We start from the raw sequence: 17,482 nt of genomic DNA, 5'->3' as shown, positions 1-17,482 counted from the left end.
AGATCATTTGCACCTGATGATTCCCTTCCTGGCTGCTGAACAGCAATCATTTCAATTCTGTAAACCACGGCTGCCAAAACAAATCACAAACCCCAGTTGACAGCATCATCCTAATCCATGACTGGGATGCAGATGATGTGGCTGTTTCCTCTGAAGGTTTTTCAAATTCTCAGACACATACATAGTGACGTCAAACAAGCCAGTGTGCTTTCAACACCCTCCTCCATATCACATTTCACAGAGGCTGCAGATGACTATATGATCATAAATCAATGACTAGCTGCACAATAAAACAAAACAAAAACAAAACAAAACTGTAGTGCTCTGATTCCAAAACAATTTCTGATAAAGACTGTAAATAATTTATAAATAATGATAAGTATAATATAATATAACAGAACAATCTTTCAAAGAGTTAAAAAAAAAACCCTAAATCTAATCAGGATTCTTTCTTTCATGAGAGAGAAAATAGTAACCCAAGCATGTTCATAAATAACCAAAATACAAATGCAAATTAAAAAACAAGAAAACTGAAATTGGAAAGATGATACTGCTGAAGGACCAAAACACCTGCAAAACACAAGAAATTTATTGCGCCATACTGACTGAGACAGTGATGCATCAATTAAGCAGGCTCCGTGAAACTACTTAGAAATGCAGATGGTGGAGGAAAAGTGCAGCTGTGTAAACCTGCCTCCAGCAAATTTCTTTGCCAGATTTCCTGAGAACTGTGGCTATAAAACGGGTATAGCTACAGTTATCCTAAATGATAATTACTTCTTAAATCATGAAAAACAGCAAGAGGGAGAAACACACCGACTATGTTTTGTGGTTAAATCTATGATCAATGTGGAATTCAGGTTATTTTTTGCAGGCTTGCAGCCCTATTGTGTTGATTCTACAATCTCAGTCTTTACAACAGAGTTAATATTTTATTTTTTTGTGACTAGCAAAGAGAAGTTATGCTCACCAACAATTAGCCAGTGAAGTTTAGTTTTCATGGTTCTCTAAATTTTAAGTTTGAATTTAATTTTTGTAGTCAGAGAAAAATATGTAAGATTCAGACTCAGACAGCTGGAGACCCGACGGCCAGGTAGTCGTTCTTGTTATACTTAGAACTTTAAAGTCTACCTCCTGGGGCACTGGGTAGCGGATGCACTGTAATGTAATGTCTGTGGATGAGTCCACGTGATCACAAAAAACAGGCAGGCATAAGGACATCTATATGGACCTTTGCATTCATTGTCTGAAATTACAATTCCAGCTTCAGCTCCCAGTCACACAGGCCCAGAGACCGATCAGCTACTCCCTGGCAGGGAGGAGTAGGAAAAACATATATTCCTCAACCAGATGGCGATGGACTGCTGAAGGTTGCTGGCAATCACTAAGTACTGCAACAAAAACCTCCTTGAGATTGCTTTGGTCATGAGCAGATTGCCTTGATTGCCCCTAGTTGGTGACTCGTCTGTAAACACTTGCTAACTACTCTGTAAGCAGCTAAGATGAAAAACCAGGAAATGGAAACTGCTTGTGGCGACCGACTGAATTGTAGTCTTGCATGTCTGAGGCCTAAAGAAAGCAATCCAATGTTGCTTTCCAGTGTCACCCTATTTCTTTTAAATAGTTTCATATTTGTATGAAAAATGTTGGCTTTTATTACACAATTTACATCTCTTTTTTGTGTGCGTTGACTGGATTTGTTAAGAAACAATGAGGTTTTAACTACGATAGCTCTGATATAAATCAGCTTAATTGCAATTCAATGGCTTCCACATAGCTATGCTAACGGGAACAGAACCTCATTATGGTACCAATTTCAGGAAAACCTTCAGAAATGGATTTTCAGAAGCTTTTAACTTCCATGTAAATGATCTACTGTTCATTAGAAGAAATCGTGATAATCATGAGTTGTAATCTGTGAGTAACTAGGCAATTCTCCAAAATGTTCCTATATATATGTCAATACGTTGTATTTAACATTCCTGAACAGGCTGTGACCAAAACTGCAAAGTAAAATTTGCATCCCCTGCCATTTACCCTTGACTCACTCACACATGGTAAATATTTACAGAGTCAAAACCAAAGATAAGCAGGTGTCTAAACAAAAAACATTAACACCAATTATCCCTGTAATGAAACTGACGGCTGCCCAGTTCTTTACATGCAAACAAGCTGGATTCAATCTGGCCAAGAACATTCTGCTGTTCTTGCTGTAATTATGAAAAACTCCCTCACCGCTCGAAATTGTGCCCAGAATACGAAACAGCAAAAACATTACTTGGTACATGACTCAAAACAATAAAATATTCATAGCTACATTTAGTTAGACAATACTAACACTCATCTTGGTCACGCACTTTGGATTATAAGATTGCAAATGGATTTCATTTTCTCTTTTTGCACTTTGCAATCAATGCTATCAGAGGCGACCTGGCAGCAGGGTCATTCTGTATATTATAAACAGAATAAACAAAAATCTGTCTAAAACTCTATTACTCTGATCTATTTGCCATTCACTCTCTAACAAACATTCCAGCTTTTACCAGACGGGCCTATTTTAAACCAGGCATTAACAGCTCCACATGACTAAACAGCATAAGCTACATAAGCACGTGGCTAATGTGGGGTGTCACAATACAAACTTGCAACTTTTACACCTCTAGTCAACATACACTCACCAACCACTTCATTGGGTACACATGTTGACCTGCTTGTGAAGTCAAATACCTAATCAGCCAATCAACATGGCCCCAATTCAAGTTAAGGGACTTGGTTGCGTAGTTGTTGGTGCCAGGCCGTCTGGTGTGAGTATTTCGGAAACTGCTGACCTACTAAAATTTTCCCACACAACCATCTCAAGGGTTTGCAGAGAATGAAAAAGACAAAATATCCAGTGAGGCAGTTGTCTGGATGAAAATGTTGTCAGAGGTCAGAAAAGAATGGCCAGGCTGCTTGGAGCTGACAGGAAGGAACAGTAACTCAAATAAACACTCGTTACATCCAATGAATGCAGTAGGGGTGAGTGATATAGTGTGATTATGATACTTTTGGCAATATATATTTATATATATCTTTAAAAGAAAAAAGAACGGAGCAACATTATCGTGACTGTAGCTTACAGGCAGCAGCATTTATTTATTAGTGCCAACAACATGAAGGGCTTTTCACCCTTGTTTTCGAGTGAGCTGCTGTCATTGATGACACACTACCCATTTCAAAGCATAAATCTATTTCCACAAGCTACCATTAGTGCAATATGCTTTGTCACTACTATTGCACAAAGTCAAATGTAAGCACAAAAGTAGCCTAGGAAGTGTTATCTCTGGAAATTTTAAGTATAAGTGTAAAATAACTCCTTAACCCTTTAGTTAAACAAGTGGAGTCACTTGTTTTACATTTGGGTCACACATCAGCAGCTTTTCGTGTCTCCTTCTTCATAGCCAGGTTGGAGAATGACATTTATGTCATGTAAACATTTATACTGGTATTTTCATGGACAATTTAATATGGCACAGTCCTTGTGTGCAGACGATCATCTCTGAATGCACAAAACATCAGACTTTGAAGCTGATGTATTACACCAGCAGAAGGACACACTGGATGCCACTCCCATTACATAAGAACAGGAAACAGAGGCTACAATTCACTTAAATTGGACAATAGAAGACTGGAAAAATGTTACATGGTCAGATCAGTCTCGGTTTCTCCTGCTATTTTAGGAAGGTAGGGTCAGAATTTAGCGTAGACGATATAAAACCATGGTTGTTCTGTAATGGTGTTGAAAATTGGACAGAAGTTTTTGTAAAATATAAAAACTTCACTCCAGGGTCTTTCTGCATTAATGTTTGTATATTATTTCGCTACAGTAGAATATACTGCAGTGGATTAGAAGTCCTTGAGTCAATCGCAGATGATGAAAAGAGGTGTTTTAGTGTTACCACCATAGGATTTTCTGCTGTCGTAACACCAAGCAAATCCGTATTTCAACCAAGTTCGTTTAGGCTGTAACAGAAAACACTGTGTGTCAAGTTTACTGCGTACTGTCTTACAGGAAGTCCTGTGAATTCATGTATTGCAGTTTCCTTTACAATAACCGAGGGCAAGACTGGCACAGAGAGTGACAAACGGTGGGTGGTAGTGACAAGCTGTTCGATTCTTTTGTAGGCGCATGTAGGAAGACAAAGCAGAGTCTGACAATCAACCTGCAGCAACGGGACTAAGGGTTTGAAAAATGACAAACTGTCACACTCTGGTGAAGGCTTACCCCACATGGCTGGAAGATAAGCCCATCGACTTCATGGCTGACCTGGGATGTGAAACTGCCTTCTAGGAGCTGGGAAAAAAAACAAGAAAAAAGCCCAGTTTGAGTGAAGTAAAACAGATAAATGATAAGATTGACAACTGACAGCTTTAGCTAAAATACAGGAAATTACATTGATTTATGAAGTTTTCTAAAGCTATAGAGCTTGCCAACACTTAACTAACACTCTAAAAGCAATGAAGTATCGAGTTTCAGCATAACCGGAAGGCTTAAATTTGGCAAATCACTCAGAGTTACAAGGACAAGCCTGATATGTTATTTTCTCCTTGTAGCCTTGAGACTAAGCACTAATCTTTTTTGACTGATAATGCATCTCTGAGAGATCAATACAGATAACTTGACAGACTAGGTTAAGGACAAAAATAGCAAGAAATCATTAGGTCTCTGATGACATGAAAGACAGCATTTCATCTCTTCTATGAACACCAACCACTGTAGCTGTTGCTAAGAAAAGGAGAACAATGGCACCGTACTTGAGGAGGGATGCCCAGGGGAGATAGAGTCATTGTACAGCAAAAGCAAATTTTCTACATCATGAAGCACATCAACTGCCATGGCAACGACAGCAAGGATATTAGCATTTCTAAATTAATGCTGAATATACCAGCTGCATTGGGAACATATGAGAAAATCTCCCAATTCAAGAGCAATTTAAATTTTTGTCCTGTCTTTCAAATAAATACTGTTACCCATCTACAGTCGGTTGTAGTTTCTTACACTGGACACTTCCAGAGCTGCAGTAAAAACACAGTTTACCTATTAGATGACTCTTGGAAACATCACTGAAGGGTAATGAGGAGAAATGGGGAGAAATACCACGGTTTCATTAAGTGTGGGTTTTAGTATCTAAGCATCAAAAACAAGGATTATCAGGGATATGCTCACTGGCTTCCACCTTGTGTTTGAAAGCCATTAGCCAATGAGTGTGAGGTTTCACAGTTAGACATGTCTCTTGTCATCAAATCACATTTAAAGATGGTGACGAAAAAAAATGCTCATCTCAAGGCTATTAAACTCAACAAACTGGTGAATGATGTCACAGTAGCTACGTTCATCTTTTATACTGTCTATGGGTATGACTTAAAGATTTCCTGTATCAGCTTCCACTTTTCCACTGCCTGTCCATTAAGTGGCGTAGAGAGATCTATTTATTACCCATAGCATTATCAGTTGTTTCCCCTTTTAGTCAGCTGATGGAGGTATCCAAATGCTGTTTTAAACCTGTTTCAAACATATCTATGTAAAGCATAAAGAGGGATTAGCACACCTCTTCAACTAGAGAGCAAGACAAATGGTCTTGGTTCAGTCAGATATATCCTGAAAAGAGAAGCTGGTGTGAAGGTGAGTTGCAAAGAAGATTGCTGTGTTTGCAGTTAAAGCAGATTCATGAGCTCACTCTGCATGAGATTTCTCAAGTGGATGCTTAGAATGATTTCGGCTGATCCAACAACTCATCTGCTGGAGTCATGGCAGAACTTCACTTTTTGAATCCATAATACTCAAGTTTTGTCTCAAGGCAAACCTCTGAAAAACTCAAAAACATAATTAGTTTAATACCTATTAGGATGCTGTCCAAGAAACATGTAATACTCTTTACTCTTGTTATTGCACACTAAACTTGTATTTAATTCATAAACCTGCATATTTTGCAATACAAATATAGTGCCTCATTGCAGGTTCACTATAAGCTATGTTCTCTTGTACTGCCTCCTTGTTTTTTAATGTAGAGAATGGAAGCATACAACTCTGTAACTGTGAAAATTAAACAGCTTTTAAGTGCTTTAATCCAAACACTGTGAAAGCAGAGAAATAAAATGCCAAAAAATTATGTGCAGTCAAGCATAAAAATGAAGCCTGAGGCTTTTGTGTGCTTGACAGGGGGGAGGTCAATGTGAAGAGGCCAGCCAGGGTTAGCCGAGTACTCCATCTTCAGTGATATTTGAAAATGTAGGAAACTGAAATGCAAGACCTTCAAACGAATGTTTCAAGAGTGAACAAGAGAAACGAGATGAAACTGCAATCGCGTGGCAATTCAACCTTCCACAAAAATAAAACTGTGCAAAGACTTTAATGTGATGTTGGGATGTTAGTGTTGTGCTCGCTGTGAAATATTGCCAATATAAAGTCAATGTTCACAGTGGCAGGAAGCGAAACCCACTAATGCTGCTGCTACTGCTGGGAAAGGGAGAAATCGATATAGAAACGTGTCATGTGGCATGGAAAATTCTGCCAGTTGTCAAACCTAATATATGATTGCACAGCTACACACTGCAGAACTGAATATAAGCATTTCAAGGGCCAAACAGTAGCAGAAAATACAGAATCAGCTGAGAAAGAGGGCTTGCAAAGCAAGAAATGTCACACTCTCTGTTGCAAAAATATGCACTATATGAATGATCAGCTATGTGACTATTTATGAAAGGTGTGACTCATACAGATGAACCCACAGGGAATTATTTGCAGTTCCTCTCAGTTCATCGTGGCCCACATCTTTGTGTCAGTATTGTATTTTAATTCACTGTGCTGGCCAAGAGCAAATGCATAAAAATATGGAAACATTAAAAAAAACTCCAAAACAAAAAAATCTGCGTCATCATTATCTGCTGTAGTTATGTTGGAGGAAGCTTCTTATGCTGTTTTTGCAAACCTTCACTGATCTTTGGCATTTGGTATGTTCATGCAGAGTGTAAATATATTTCGGCAAGCAGGAAATGGCTTTGGTCAATAAAACAGAAAGCAAATGCATTAGTGCACTGCAGTAGATATCAGGTATCATATCAAAGCCATCAAGATGTGCTAAAGCAGAAAGCAATGCATTTCGGCCATGCGGAAAGGTACTGAAAGGTGGAACAGGGGTGACCTTTTATAATATATTCTATCATGTCTTCGCTGTAATGACAGACAATAAAGTGAGGTCATTAAACTTTAATTAACATTTCCAGCATACATCTCTACTTATTGTCCAGCTCTGACATTTCAATAAGCAGCCATGAACATTGTAAAGTGCCTGTTGACTAGGAGATAGCAAAGTGCTCAGTAGATATGAAGACTGCCAACTATGATTAGAGCCAAGATGAGCTAACGCACACTCGTAGTACAGGAGATGAGAGATTGTCATCTGTCCTGGTGCTGCTTGGAGACAAACCAAATTATAAGCTCAATCACAAATACAAGAAAGTGTGGAATGAGACAACTAAATTTCCACTCAGCGCAGGGCTCAAAAAGCCTGCTAAAACCAGAAGACCATAAAATTCTTATATAGATGGTTTCTCCTGCTAAGGTCCCGCTGACCTGAGTATTTTGTCCAGCATTAGACCAACAGATTTGCCTCAGCTGCTCTGTGATCTATGATGATATACGCTGTCACAAAAATTCTCTTTGAAGAGAGCAGATTCTGCTGTATAATAAATCAGAAAAATCTGCTGCGAAGGAGGACACTTATTCACTTATTGCATTTTTAAAAGGAAATGGGGATACAAATATACTGATATTAAGACACAAATATAGAAATTACCTGTTATACCACATGCATGGCAGTATTTTATCCTCTAATTTTTAAATAAAGCGTTTTATCACCTTTTATTTACTGAAAAAAATATATTCATGGTGCCAAAACATTCTGACATCCACTACAGTGCTTGTTATTAGAAGTTAAAGTTTAAAATAACATTATGCTTTATAATTAGTGTTTGTCCCTGAGGGGTTTCTTTTTCCACTGAACATTTGCAAAGCCAGTTTTATTTATTTTTTTTTACCTCTACTGCTCACATATTGCTATGACTCTTTCCACAGTGCTGCAACCAGCAGTTAGGACAGTGGAGTATGTAAAGCTGGAAGCAAAAACCTGCTTTCATATACTTGTATGCACAGTAAAAATGAAAAGGGGACCCACTCATGAAAAAAAAACCTCAAAACATCCCATTGCACTACTTGTGGTCTAAAGGCTCCACAGTCAAATTTATCCATTTGGTAGCATAAAAAAAAAAAAAAATCTGACAGCTTCTTTGAAATTTTACCAGCGCGGCAGGACTAGAGATTGTGACTTTTATCAATATTCTCCCCTTGCGGTCATCTATTCTTCTGTTCATCCACAGATCTCTGTCCTGCTGTTATACCACTTGATTTACACAATAACTCATCACCTTTATTGAAATGGCGATCTCAGTGATATGGATGCTATGGAAAATGGTGTGATCCTTGGGTAATTTACAGCATAATGCATATAGCAACATACAGCTCTTCTGGGTTAAAAAAAAAAAACTCTCAAAGAATTTGCATTCAAATAGCATGTCTATTATACCACTAGAGGAGTTCCACAAAGTACTTTCGGGCTAAACAGTCACTGTTTTTCAGACGATGTGTTCCAGGACAGTAAGAGAAGTCATTAGCCTTAGAGGGGCGCAGATGCATTTATCTAAAGCAACAGCAAAGTGTTCACTCCCTGCTATATCTGCAAAGAAAGTGGAGCAACATCAGTGCTCTCCAGAATGATGAATGAGTCACAGCAGATCACACAAAGCTTGACAACCATGCTGACATGGAGAAGGCAGATAGCCAGACTAAAAAGAAATGGTGTCTTTATGAAGGAACGGCACGTAGGCGGTAAGATCTGGGAGTTCCATTTCAGTTCTCTTGCCATCTTAGCACACCCACCCACCACCTTCGGCAAGCACAGTGAACCCTGGATGGAGTGATGAGCAGAAAAGAAGACTTCCACTCACACGTACTCCTACAGTAAGGAAGTTCCTTGGAGTGATAATGCAGAGAGGGGGCAGCGACCCTGCTTTTATGGTTAAACCTCTTTAGGAAGGAAACACAGAGCTGAGCCTGGGACAAGTAGGTTGAGGTGAATAGCAAAGCCCCATTAAGAGATCAGGACTTTATCGTAGACTCCACGACAGAGACAGGACAACGAAGGCGCTCGGGGAGATAAATCAACCAGTAATATACAGAGCAGTTTTTCTCCCCTTGAGAGAGACTGAATGACAGAGTGATGGAAGTCAGACCATTTTCTTCACCAGTGTTTCACGTTCGAGCTCATTTCACAAAGGGACACAGTGATGAATGATATCCAGCAAATACTGATAGGATTGAAATGACATGAAGTATGCTACTCTGCTTCCCTCTTTTTCTTACTGTGATTTGTCTTCAACAGAGTAAAAGGCATATTTTATATAAGCAAAGGACACAGGAGAAAGTCATTTCAGGTACCTGAATATATACAGATTCAGTAAAATAAAATAAAATAAAAATACCATAATGGTCAGACCATAGATATTAGATATTTATTAGAAACTATACACTCACCAGTCAAAACAGTAAAATCACTCCCAGGTAAATAGAATAACATTGCTCTCTGGTGAAGAATGCAATGCTTTGCTGAGAATCCTTCAGTTCTGGCAGACCAACCATGACTATGACTCTGCCAGAGAGCAACAACATGACGCAGCAGGACATTAGGCCCTACCACACCTCAAAAGTGGCTCGGGAACGAGCTGAGAAACACAACAATGAGCCCAAAGCAGGAACAAGCAGGAGGCCTCACCCTGAAGTCCAAGGCATCTAAAGGATACACTGCAAATATCCCAGTGTAAAAACGCACAGGACACCAAGTAGGTCCTCTGTCAATGCCTTGATGGATTAGAACGTTTTTGGGAGCACAGAGATATGTGAGAGAGCTTAATTTCAGTTCACCAGAACTAGAATTCAACTAATATTTTTCATGAATACCTTAATAATCATTTGTTTTGTAAAGTATACATATAAATTATAAGTTTTTTATAATTTCAGATGTTGTTTGCTTTGACCAACACTCCAAAGCTTTTAGAGATACTCACTACCTGATGATACAAACTATGATGCAGCTAATTTTATGAGGGGAAATAGACCAAAAGAATACTGGGCATTTGCCCTTTGGGAATGCGGATACTGTAAGTGTTGCAGATTGCTTTTGTTTCGAACTACTGATCATTTTAGCTCTAGTGACAGCTGGTGACAGCCAGCTAGGTAATGGCCCTGACGCTCTGATGACTTGATGCTGGAGGAGAAAAATGACAGTGCCAGAGAAATAAATGTGCAAATGGCACCAGTCAACCGAGAAGAACAAACAAATTTATCAAATACATTTGGAGTTTGATATCGGACTGTTTCGACCTCTGTCGCCATAATTTCTCATCCATATAACTGCAGTAAAGTCAGATTCACCTTCAAAAACAAACTTAAAATGAAACCTTTGCAAAAGTTACGAAATTGCTTTTTTTGGGGGGATTTTTTGGTCTAAAAAACCTGGAATCACTACTGTGGTAAAGATTTTAACCTTTTACTCTTATTTAATCCAGTTATCTTCTCCAATTTGCACCATTTTTAGCTTTTCTGCTGCTCCCACAAAATATCCCATTGGTCAAAATTACAGTTGTGAGCTACAAGATGACTTTGAATGACCCATCCCCGTTTGGTTAAGAATATCGGACTGTATTGGGCTGAACTGCAAATGCTTGTATGAAATACCAAGTGAAATGAAACGGACAAAAGGTAGAAACATTTTCTGTGCATTTCTACTAAAAGTCAAAACCTACCAAGATGAAATAAACCAGGAGGCATTAAAGGTGTACTGAACTCTTCCTATTTAATTTATAAAAACAAACAAACGAATTGATGTTTCCACTGCGAAGGTTGCAAGTGACAAAACAGAGCTACGTGTAAAAACATTTATAAGGAATCTGTCCCAGAATGTTTGTAATGAAGTAATGAAGAATATCTACAGTGACATTTTATAAAGTCTACAAATAGGATAATGTATGAAAAATGCATCTTATGGTGTGTTTTTATAGAAATAATCCAAGCATTCAGCATAATGCAGCTCATTCTTATTAAAGTAACACTGGCTTATTTTTGTGCAATATAACAATCTCTTCCTCACCACAGCTGGACTGTTATTATGCACTTTCGTTTCCTAAAGCCTTTGTATTTTCCTGCAGCCTGCTCATCCTCTTTACTCTAAGGTCTAGGTGCGGGGGCTGAATCAAAGGTGGAAAGGATGGATTGATATTCCAGTCAGACTGTGGGGCTGTTGCTGGAGGCTCCTTTCAACCCTAATGTGAATGGTTCTATAAAGGCTGTGTGCAGTTGCCTATTAGATGAAAAGCCCACATCAGAGTGTGCAAGGCAGCTAAACCACTGGCTGGCCTGGAGTCAAACACAGTTATGCAGTCTTGAAAATGTCAGTCTCTTTAAAAAAAAAAAGAAAGAAAGAAAATTGATTGTATTTGATTTGACACTTCCAAAAAAACATTATCAAGATAAAGCTTTACGCATTCAGTTGTCGTGACAGAGCAAAGAAGAACTCAATTATTAACACTTGGAGGATTAAACTAGAACAGGCCAAAGATGATGAAAAATCACAAGGGCACAGCGTGAAATTAAACTGTGTTATGAGGGGAATTTGGTTTAACCGGACAGGTGTCTTGATGACTGATGGACATGGTCCAACATTTCTTGCCACAAAATTGGAAAAAGTTTTTACAAGATCATAAAAAAAATTGAGCTTAATAATGAATAATATTAAGTCTGGTTCGGTAACCCTATTGACTAAAGCATTAATAACACAGAGCTTCGTTAACACCTCTCTGACAGTGTTATTTCTGCATTGGACTGAATTCTATTTTAGAGATATAGGTTGCCACAGACTGTTGAGCAGGCTTTATTATAAATCACACCTCAAAGACCTTTGAGAATTTATTATTCAGTGGTATTCTATTTCAAATTTAATCACAGAGGAAAATAAAAGAATACTGACAGACAAAAAACAACAGATGCCAAAACAAAACAATACAAGAGGGAGGATAACAGAGACCTACACTTTGTTTAAACCTGGCATGGTGTAACAGCCTTTTCTTGGGCAACCACCTAGATTACAGTAATTCCAAACCACAGAGTGGTTGCTGGCTATTGGATGATGCTGTACTAAAAGCCTCTTTGTAATTATTTTGGTCATTGATAGATTACTGACAATTTGTCTGCAACCACTTACCAACTACATGCAGAGCAGACGCAAACATTCACCTTCAAAGTAAAAGCACCAATCTGCTGCAATCAACACACTTTGGTTTATGTCAGTTTCACTGCTCCTGAGCGGGTCGTTTGTGGGTGTTTGCAGTGAAGTCAGTGTCTTTCATGCAAACTATGGGCAACCGTGGCAAAGTAACCACAAGGTGGTTTTCAGTGCAGCACTTTGTGACCGGTTTCACCTAGTGACATTCAGTGACTTCTATTAACGACTCAACTGGTGTTTAGGAACACATTTTTCCTTGGCGACCGTGTCAGGGAGTTAGTGACTGGTCAAAATCAGGCCTGTGTGACTTAGGCCTAATTATTTAAAAACGGTTATGCTGCTTTGAATTTGAGTAAGAGCAGTACCCATGAGTCATTCTTATATTTTAGCTAGAAGGTTTTATCTGTTATCAATGTTTCCACAGCAGTGTCCTACCTGCTCCACTCAGTATGTAGGGGGAAGGTCATTAAGACACACAACTATATTTACTTGGCTTTCTTTGTGAGGACATCTGTAAAATATAGATAACTAATTAAGCAAACTCTGTGAGTCATTATTTTTAAAAAGCCACCCGGTATTATTGATGGTTAGGTAATGCAATACTTGCATATTGATCAGTGACTGGTCAAGAGGTAAAAGAGTATGGAGTGGGTCTAAAGACTGGGCTACAACCAAAAAAAACAAAATTACAAGTTGGTACAAGCAGTGGAAACCTTTGCAAAGAGACAGTAAAAATGACAATATTTGAGCAATATCAATATTTTGGGCATTAATTAAGTGATCATAGGAAAGAGATGGGACTTTAGCCAGTCCAAGTCTGTGCTGAAGCTACACCACTGCCAGTTAGACACATCACCGGCCTGCCTCCAAGACAGGAAAGATAAACTGACTACTGCGAACGCACAGCAGTGCTGAACACAGCCCACATACTCAGACACATTCATACAGACAGCAGACAGAGTGTCAGTGTGAAAAGGCAATGACCAGGAGGCAGCCTTTTACTGGGCTCCGATAGCATGCTGTGCTGTCAGTAAGAGAGGAGAGTGTGATGGTTTTGGAGTTGGCTGCATATCTGAAAGGTAAAAGATCAGACTTTGTGTAGAAGAGTTCAAAGGAGTTACATGTCAGGATTTAGATGTGATTATACTATTACTGACCTTAAACTTTGATATTAAACAAAAACCTTGAATAGCAAAGGCATACTCCAAAGCATTAAAAAACTATAACTTTTAGCAGAAAAAGATTGATTTAAGTAACTGCTCACTTTATTTGACAGTTGACTGTGTAGACAAGAGACAGATCCCCTTATGTAAGGAATCAAACCCAGGCCATGTTCCTAACAATCAGGCATACAGCTCACACTGGCAAATAATCCTGGTCAACCAAAAAGTCATTCCATTTGTGTGTTTGTCCAATGACTAGAAAACTAAAAGTCTAAAAGAAAAAAGGAGGTTTACTTCTCAGATAAAATAAAACTATTCTAATCAATTAAAATATTTACAGATACTGTTTACTAATTGGATCATTAGTTGAGTAAATTTCTTGCTTCACGCTGGAGCAGAAATATTTTAGACTACCCTTCTTGTTGAGGAAAAACAAGTGCACTGGCTTTCTATATGTAATTGGGCTGTGGAGAAAATGTATATGCATAAACAGAATGGATACAATTCAACCTTTTAACACTAACAAATGTAGCAATACTGGCATTATACTAAATAATGTATATTTTGCTCCTGGAAAATTACAAAGTATGAGAATGCACCACACTCATAATGTGTCTGCAAAAACTCTGTAACAGAGACCTGTAAAAATACCTCTATAAGGGATGAAAGTGCAACTAATGATGCATGATATTCTCATGAAACTTCCAAAGGCCTAAATTACTAGATTAACAACGAAATTTCTCTGGTTGATTACCTACATGAAGACAATATGTCTATTTTTTTTTAAAAATTTATAAAAATGTTATGTGGCAGTAACAACATATGTGGCATATAACACATATGTTGTATACAAATCAAACTTACACAGATGAGTAGTAATAATGTATTTTGGGCAGTTTCTTTTAGTTAGCATTTCAAAATGGACCGGTACACGTGTGAGAGTTTTAAACAAACAGGCACCGTCTATTGGCTGCTTCTCATCTCCTGTTGATTATCACTCATGTATTACATAAGCAATTTAAACAAGACTTTATTGACATTTACCTTTATGTAGGTCCTTCTTCTGAAACAGATGCATTTAATAGGATCATGTGTCAGAAAGAGGGTGAAAAACATTCTCTATACAGATACACAGTGTGACATTTTGTAGTCCATAGTGCCTCACAGGAATTTAGTGTGTCTGTAATAATTTCACCTTTCAGGTTCAAGCCAGCCAGCAGCTGCCATGGGAAATGTCAACTTCGAGCTTGAAGCTTAGATGCTGTTTCCATGGTTATGTTCAAAAACATTTTTTCCTCTTTTGTAAAACGAAATAACGCAATAGCTGCAGTATCACTCAGGTTTTTATGTCCTTGTACAAAAAAAATTACAAAAAATACAATTTTGACTTTAAAATTCACAGCACAGAAATGATTAAAAATTTAGGAAGAAAGAAAAATTCTATTTAAAAAAAAAAAATTATCAGCTTTTTAACATAATAGAAGTTGTGCTGCTGACTTGATAAGGGCTTTTTATTAGGGTGGATGGGGACAAGGACACCCTGAAACAACCACGGTTTAAAAAGAAGAAGAAACCAGCAGCCTAAAAGCAGAGTAGCGAAATGCAAGAACACCTGCTGACCTGACCCAGAGGACACGTGTTTCGCCATCCGCCCTGAGCCTGGAAGGTACAAGGAGAGCAGGCAAGCAGAACAAATAAAAGAAGCTGCCTCAGTTGATTTTGCCACATATTCAGCTGCTTTCTCGTCAGTGAATCCGACCTTTACTGTATAGATATGCCATGCATCATCAGCTCTTGCATAATGTCTTGGAGGCTTTGAAGAAAACTAAAAAATCTCAAAGCAACTGAGGTAAACAAACATTAGTCATCCAGTCCATGTTGTGTGTTCTTCCACGCAGCATAAGCCCTTATACAACAGTCAACATGTTTCCCTCTATGAGTGGGTGCAGCAGCAGCCACAGCAGGAAGAGAGAGAGTGAGGACACAGGTTATGAAGTGCAGCTTGTTCTTGAACCTAACCGTGGAGGATGTATTACCATGGCCTTAGGTGCAGGCTGACAAATCACTTTTTCCTTCTTTTTTTGCAGTGCATTTCATAAAGTAGGTGGGACATGCAGCCTAGCTGTAAGAGTTCCCCCCACCCTCAAATTAGATAATTTTCTGGCCTTAATTAGGATGGATAAATCTTGTAGATATGACAGTCAATAATGTAGATTTGACCTTACTAGCTTACCCATTATCCAGTATGTTGGGTAGATCACCACAGAGGAGCTTTTATATTAAGCTGTGATTAAAGCGTGTTTGCGTGTGTTTTTTTAAACCAAGTTAAAACACCCACATGAAGGAGGTAAAAAAAAGATTGAGACCTGAGTGCTTGCTTCTTCAGCACCAACAGCTGGAGACTCGACTGACAGAGGTGTGAGGTCAGGGAGCAACGGGAAACCAGCCGACTGACAGCCTTCAGCTAATGAGACATGCTGTTCCGGAGGCGTTACTTTCCTCCGGCCCCACCACCGTATACCTGCTCCGACTGACAAACATGGACTCTGACTCATGAGTCAGGGAAATGCAACAAGAGCACCATGAAGGGAGGACATTTACATGAAATCAAGAACCATTAATAATGAGGAAGGGGAGCCGGGAAAGAATAAAAAGGCTTCTCATCACATTTTGGCCATCAGCCATCTGAAAGCGTATCTTTGGCCTTCTGACCATGAACTAGTTTTATTTGACAAGAGAAATGTTGGTGTAGCTTGCTTCAGTCTCGCACAGCTGCAGCACTACCATCGGGGATTAACTTTTTCCAACTGAATTTTGAAAGTGCATCCATTTAGTTAACACCTTACGTAGAAACTCAGTCTCCTTCTGGCTTTGCAGAGATAAATTCCTGGTATAATTTAAAACATGCACGTGTTTCAGTTCGCCTTTTTCACAGCCTAAAGTACAAAGCAGACAACTCAAATGATGTTAGGTTAAACTCTCAGCACAGATTCTGCAGCTGCTTATCAGGTGTAGGCAGCCTCAAGGCCATATGTCACCAACTGCTGACAATCAGTGCACTACTAATTTATACTCACTGACCATTTAATAGGAATACCAGTGAAATCTAAAGCAAAGCACAATGTTGCCAACAAGGGAAACTATTCGGGCCACTTGTACAACATGAACTGCACACAAACTAACAGATATTCTAAGCGACTACTCTGAATACTTTCAGTCTAACTTTTCAACTTATTTTGTCATCAGGAAACTGCAATAGAAAAGCAGCCATCACAGCAGCACACAAACAAAAAGCAGCCAAACAAAACTGCCTTCATGCAAAATCAACCTTGGTGATTTTATAGAGTATTCTCCCTAAAACCTATTTCACTTCACTACTTACATTTTAAAGGGAAGTCAATTTCATTGCTTTTTTTATATTCAGCATGCTACTCTAAACCTTAATCTCACCCAGTGTGATTAGGTTCGTGCTCTGTGAAAAGACTGCAATCTCTCACAAAAAAAGTATCCAGATAACCATTTTTCAGGTCTCTATCCAAATTCAATCTCAGTTAGAAAAAAAAAAGGTGTTTCAAGATGACATTGAGTTTAGGTAAGAAAGCTGGTTCTTCTCTTCCCATTTCATGACTTTCTAGTTTCCAGGGAGAAGATGTTAGCTGTGTTGGAGATATCAGTATTTTGTAGGGAATCTTTATTCATCTTAGGCCTAAAATATGATAAATGAAGGTGGGATATTAGAAACTCTATAAAAAGGGCACAGCCAAACCTAGACCCTCTAATTTCCTTTTTTAATGTTAAGGTTACTAAACTGTGACTTAATTGAATCTGAATACACCTTGAACCACATTTAATTACTGCAAGCTTTACAAAAGGCCTCACCGCATGATTGCTTTTTAAAAATTGAATTAAAAAAAAGAAATTAAAAAAAGAAAAGCCTGTTTAAATGTA

The 17,482-nt window shown here is 38.5% G+C and overlaps 1 protein-coding gene across 1 annotated transcript in view; it reads right to left on the bottom strand.

The window, feature by feature from the left end:
- Positions 1-17,482, bottom strand: part of rngtt (RNA guanylyltransferase and 5'-phosphatase) — a 99,867-nt gene that overhangs the window by 34,512 nt on the left and 47,873 nt on the right. The window contains exon 12 of the mRNA XM_031730214.2: positions 4,265-4,333. Within this exon, the coding sequence (XP_031586074.1) occupies positions 4,265-4,333 (69 nt within the window). The remainder of the gene's footprint in view (positions 1-4,264; positions 4,334-17,482) is intronic.

Source organism: Oreochromis aureus, linkage group 15 (genome assembly GCF_013358895.1).
Source record: "Oreochromis aureus strain Israel breed Guangdong linkage group 15, ZZ_aureus, whole genome shotgun sequence".
Lineage (NCBI taxonomy): Eukaryota > Metazoa > Chordata > Actinopteri > Cichliformes > Cichlidae > Oreochromis > Oreochromis aureus.
This window is presented reverse-complemented; position numbering and strand designations above follow the sequence as displayed.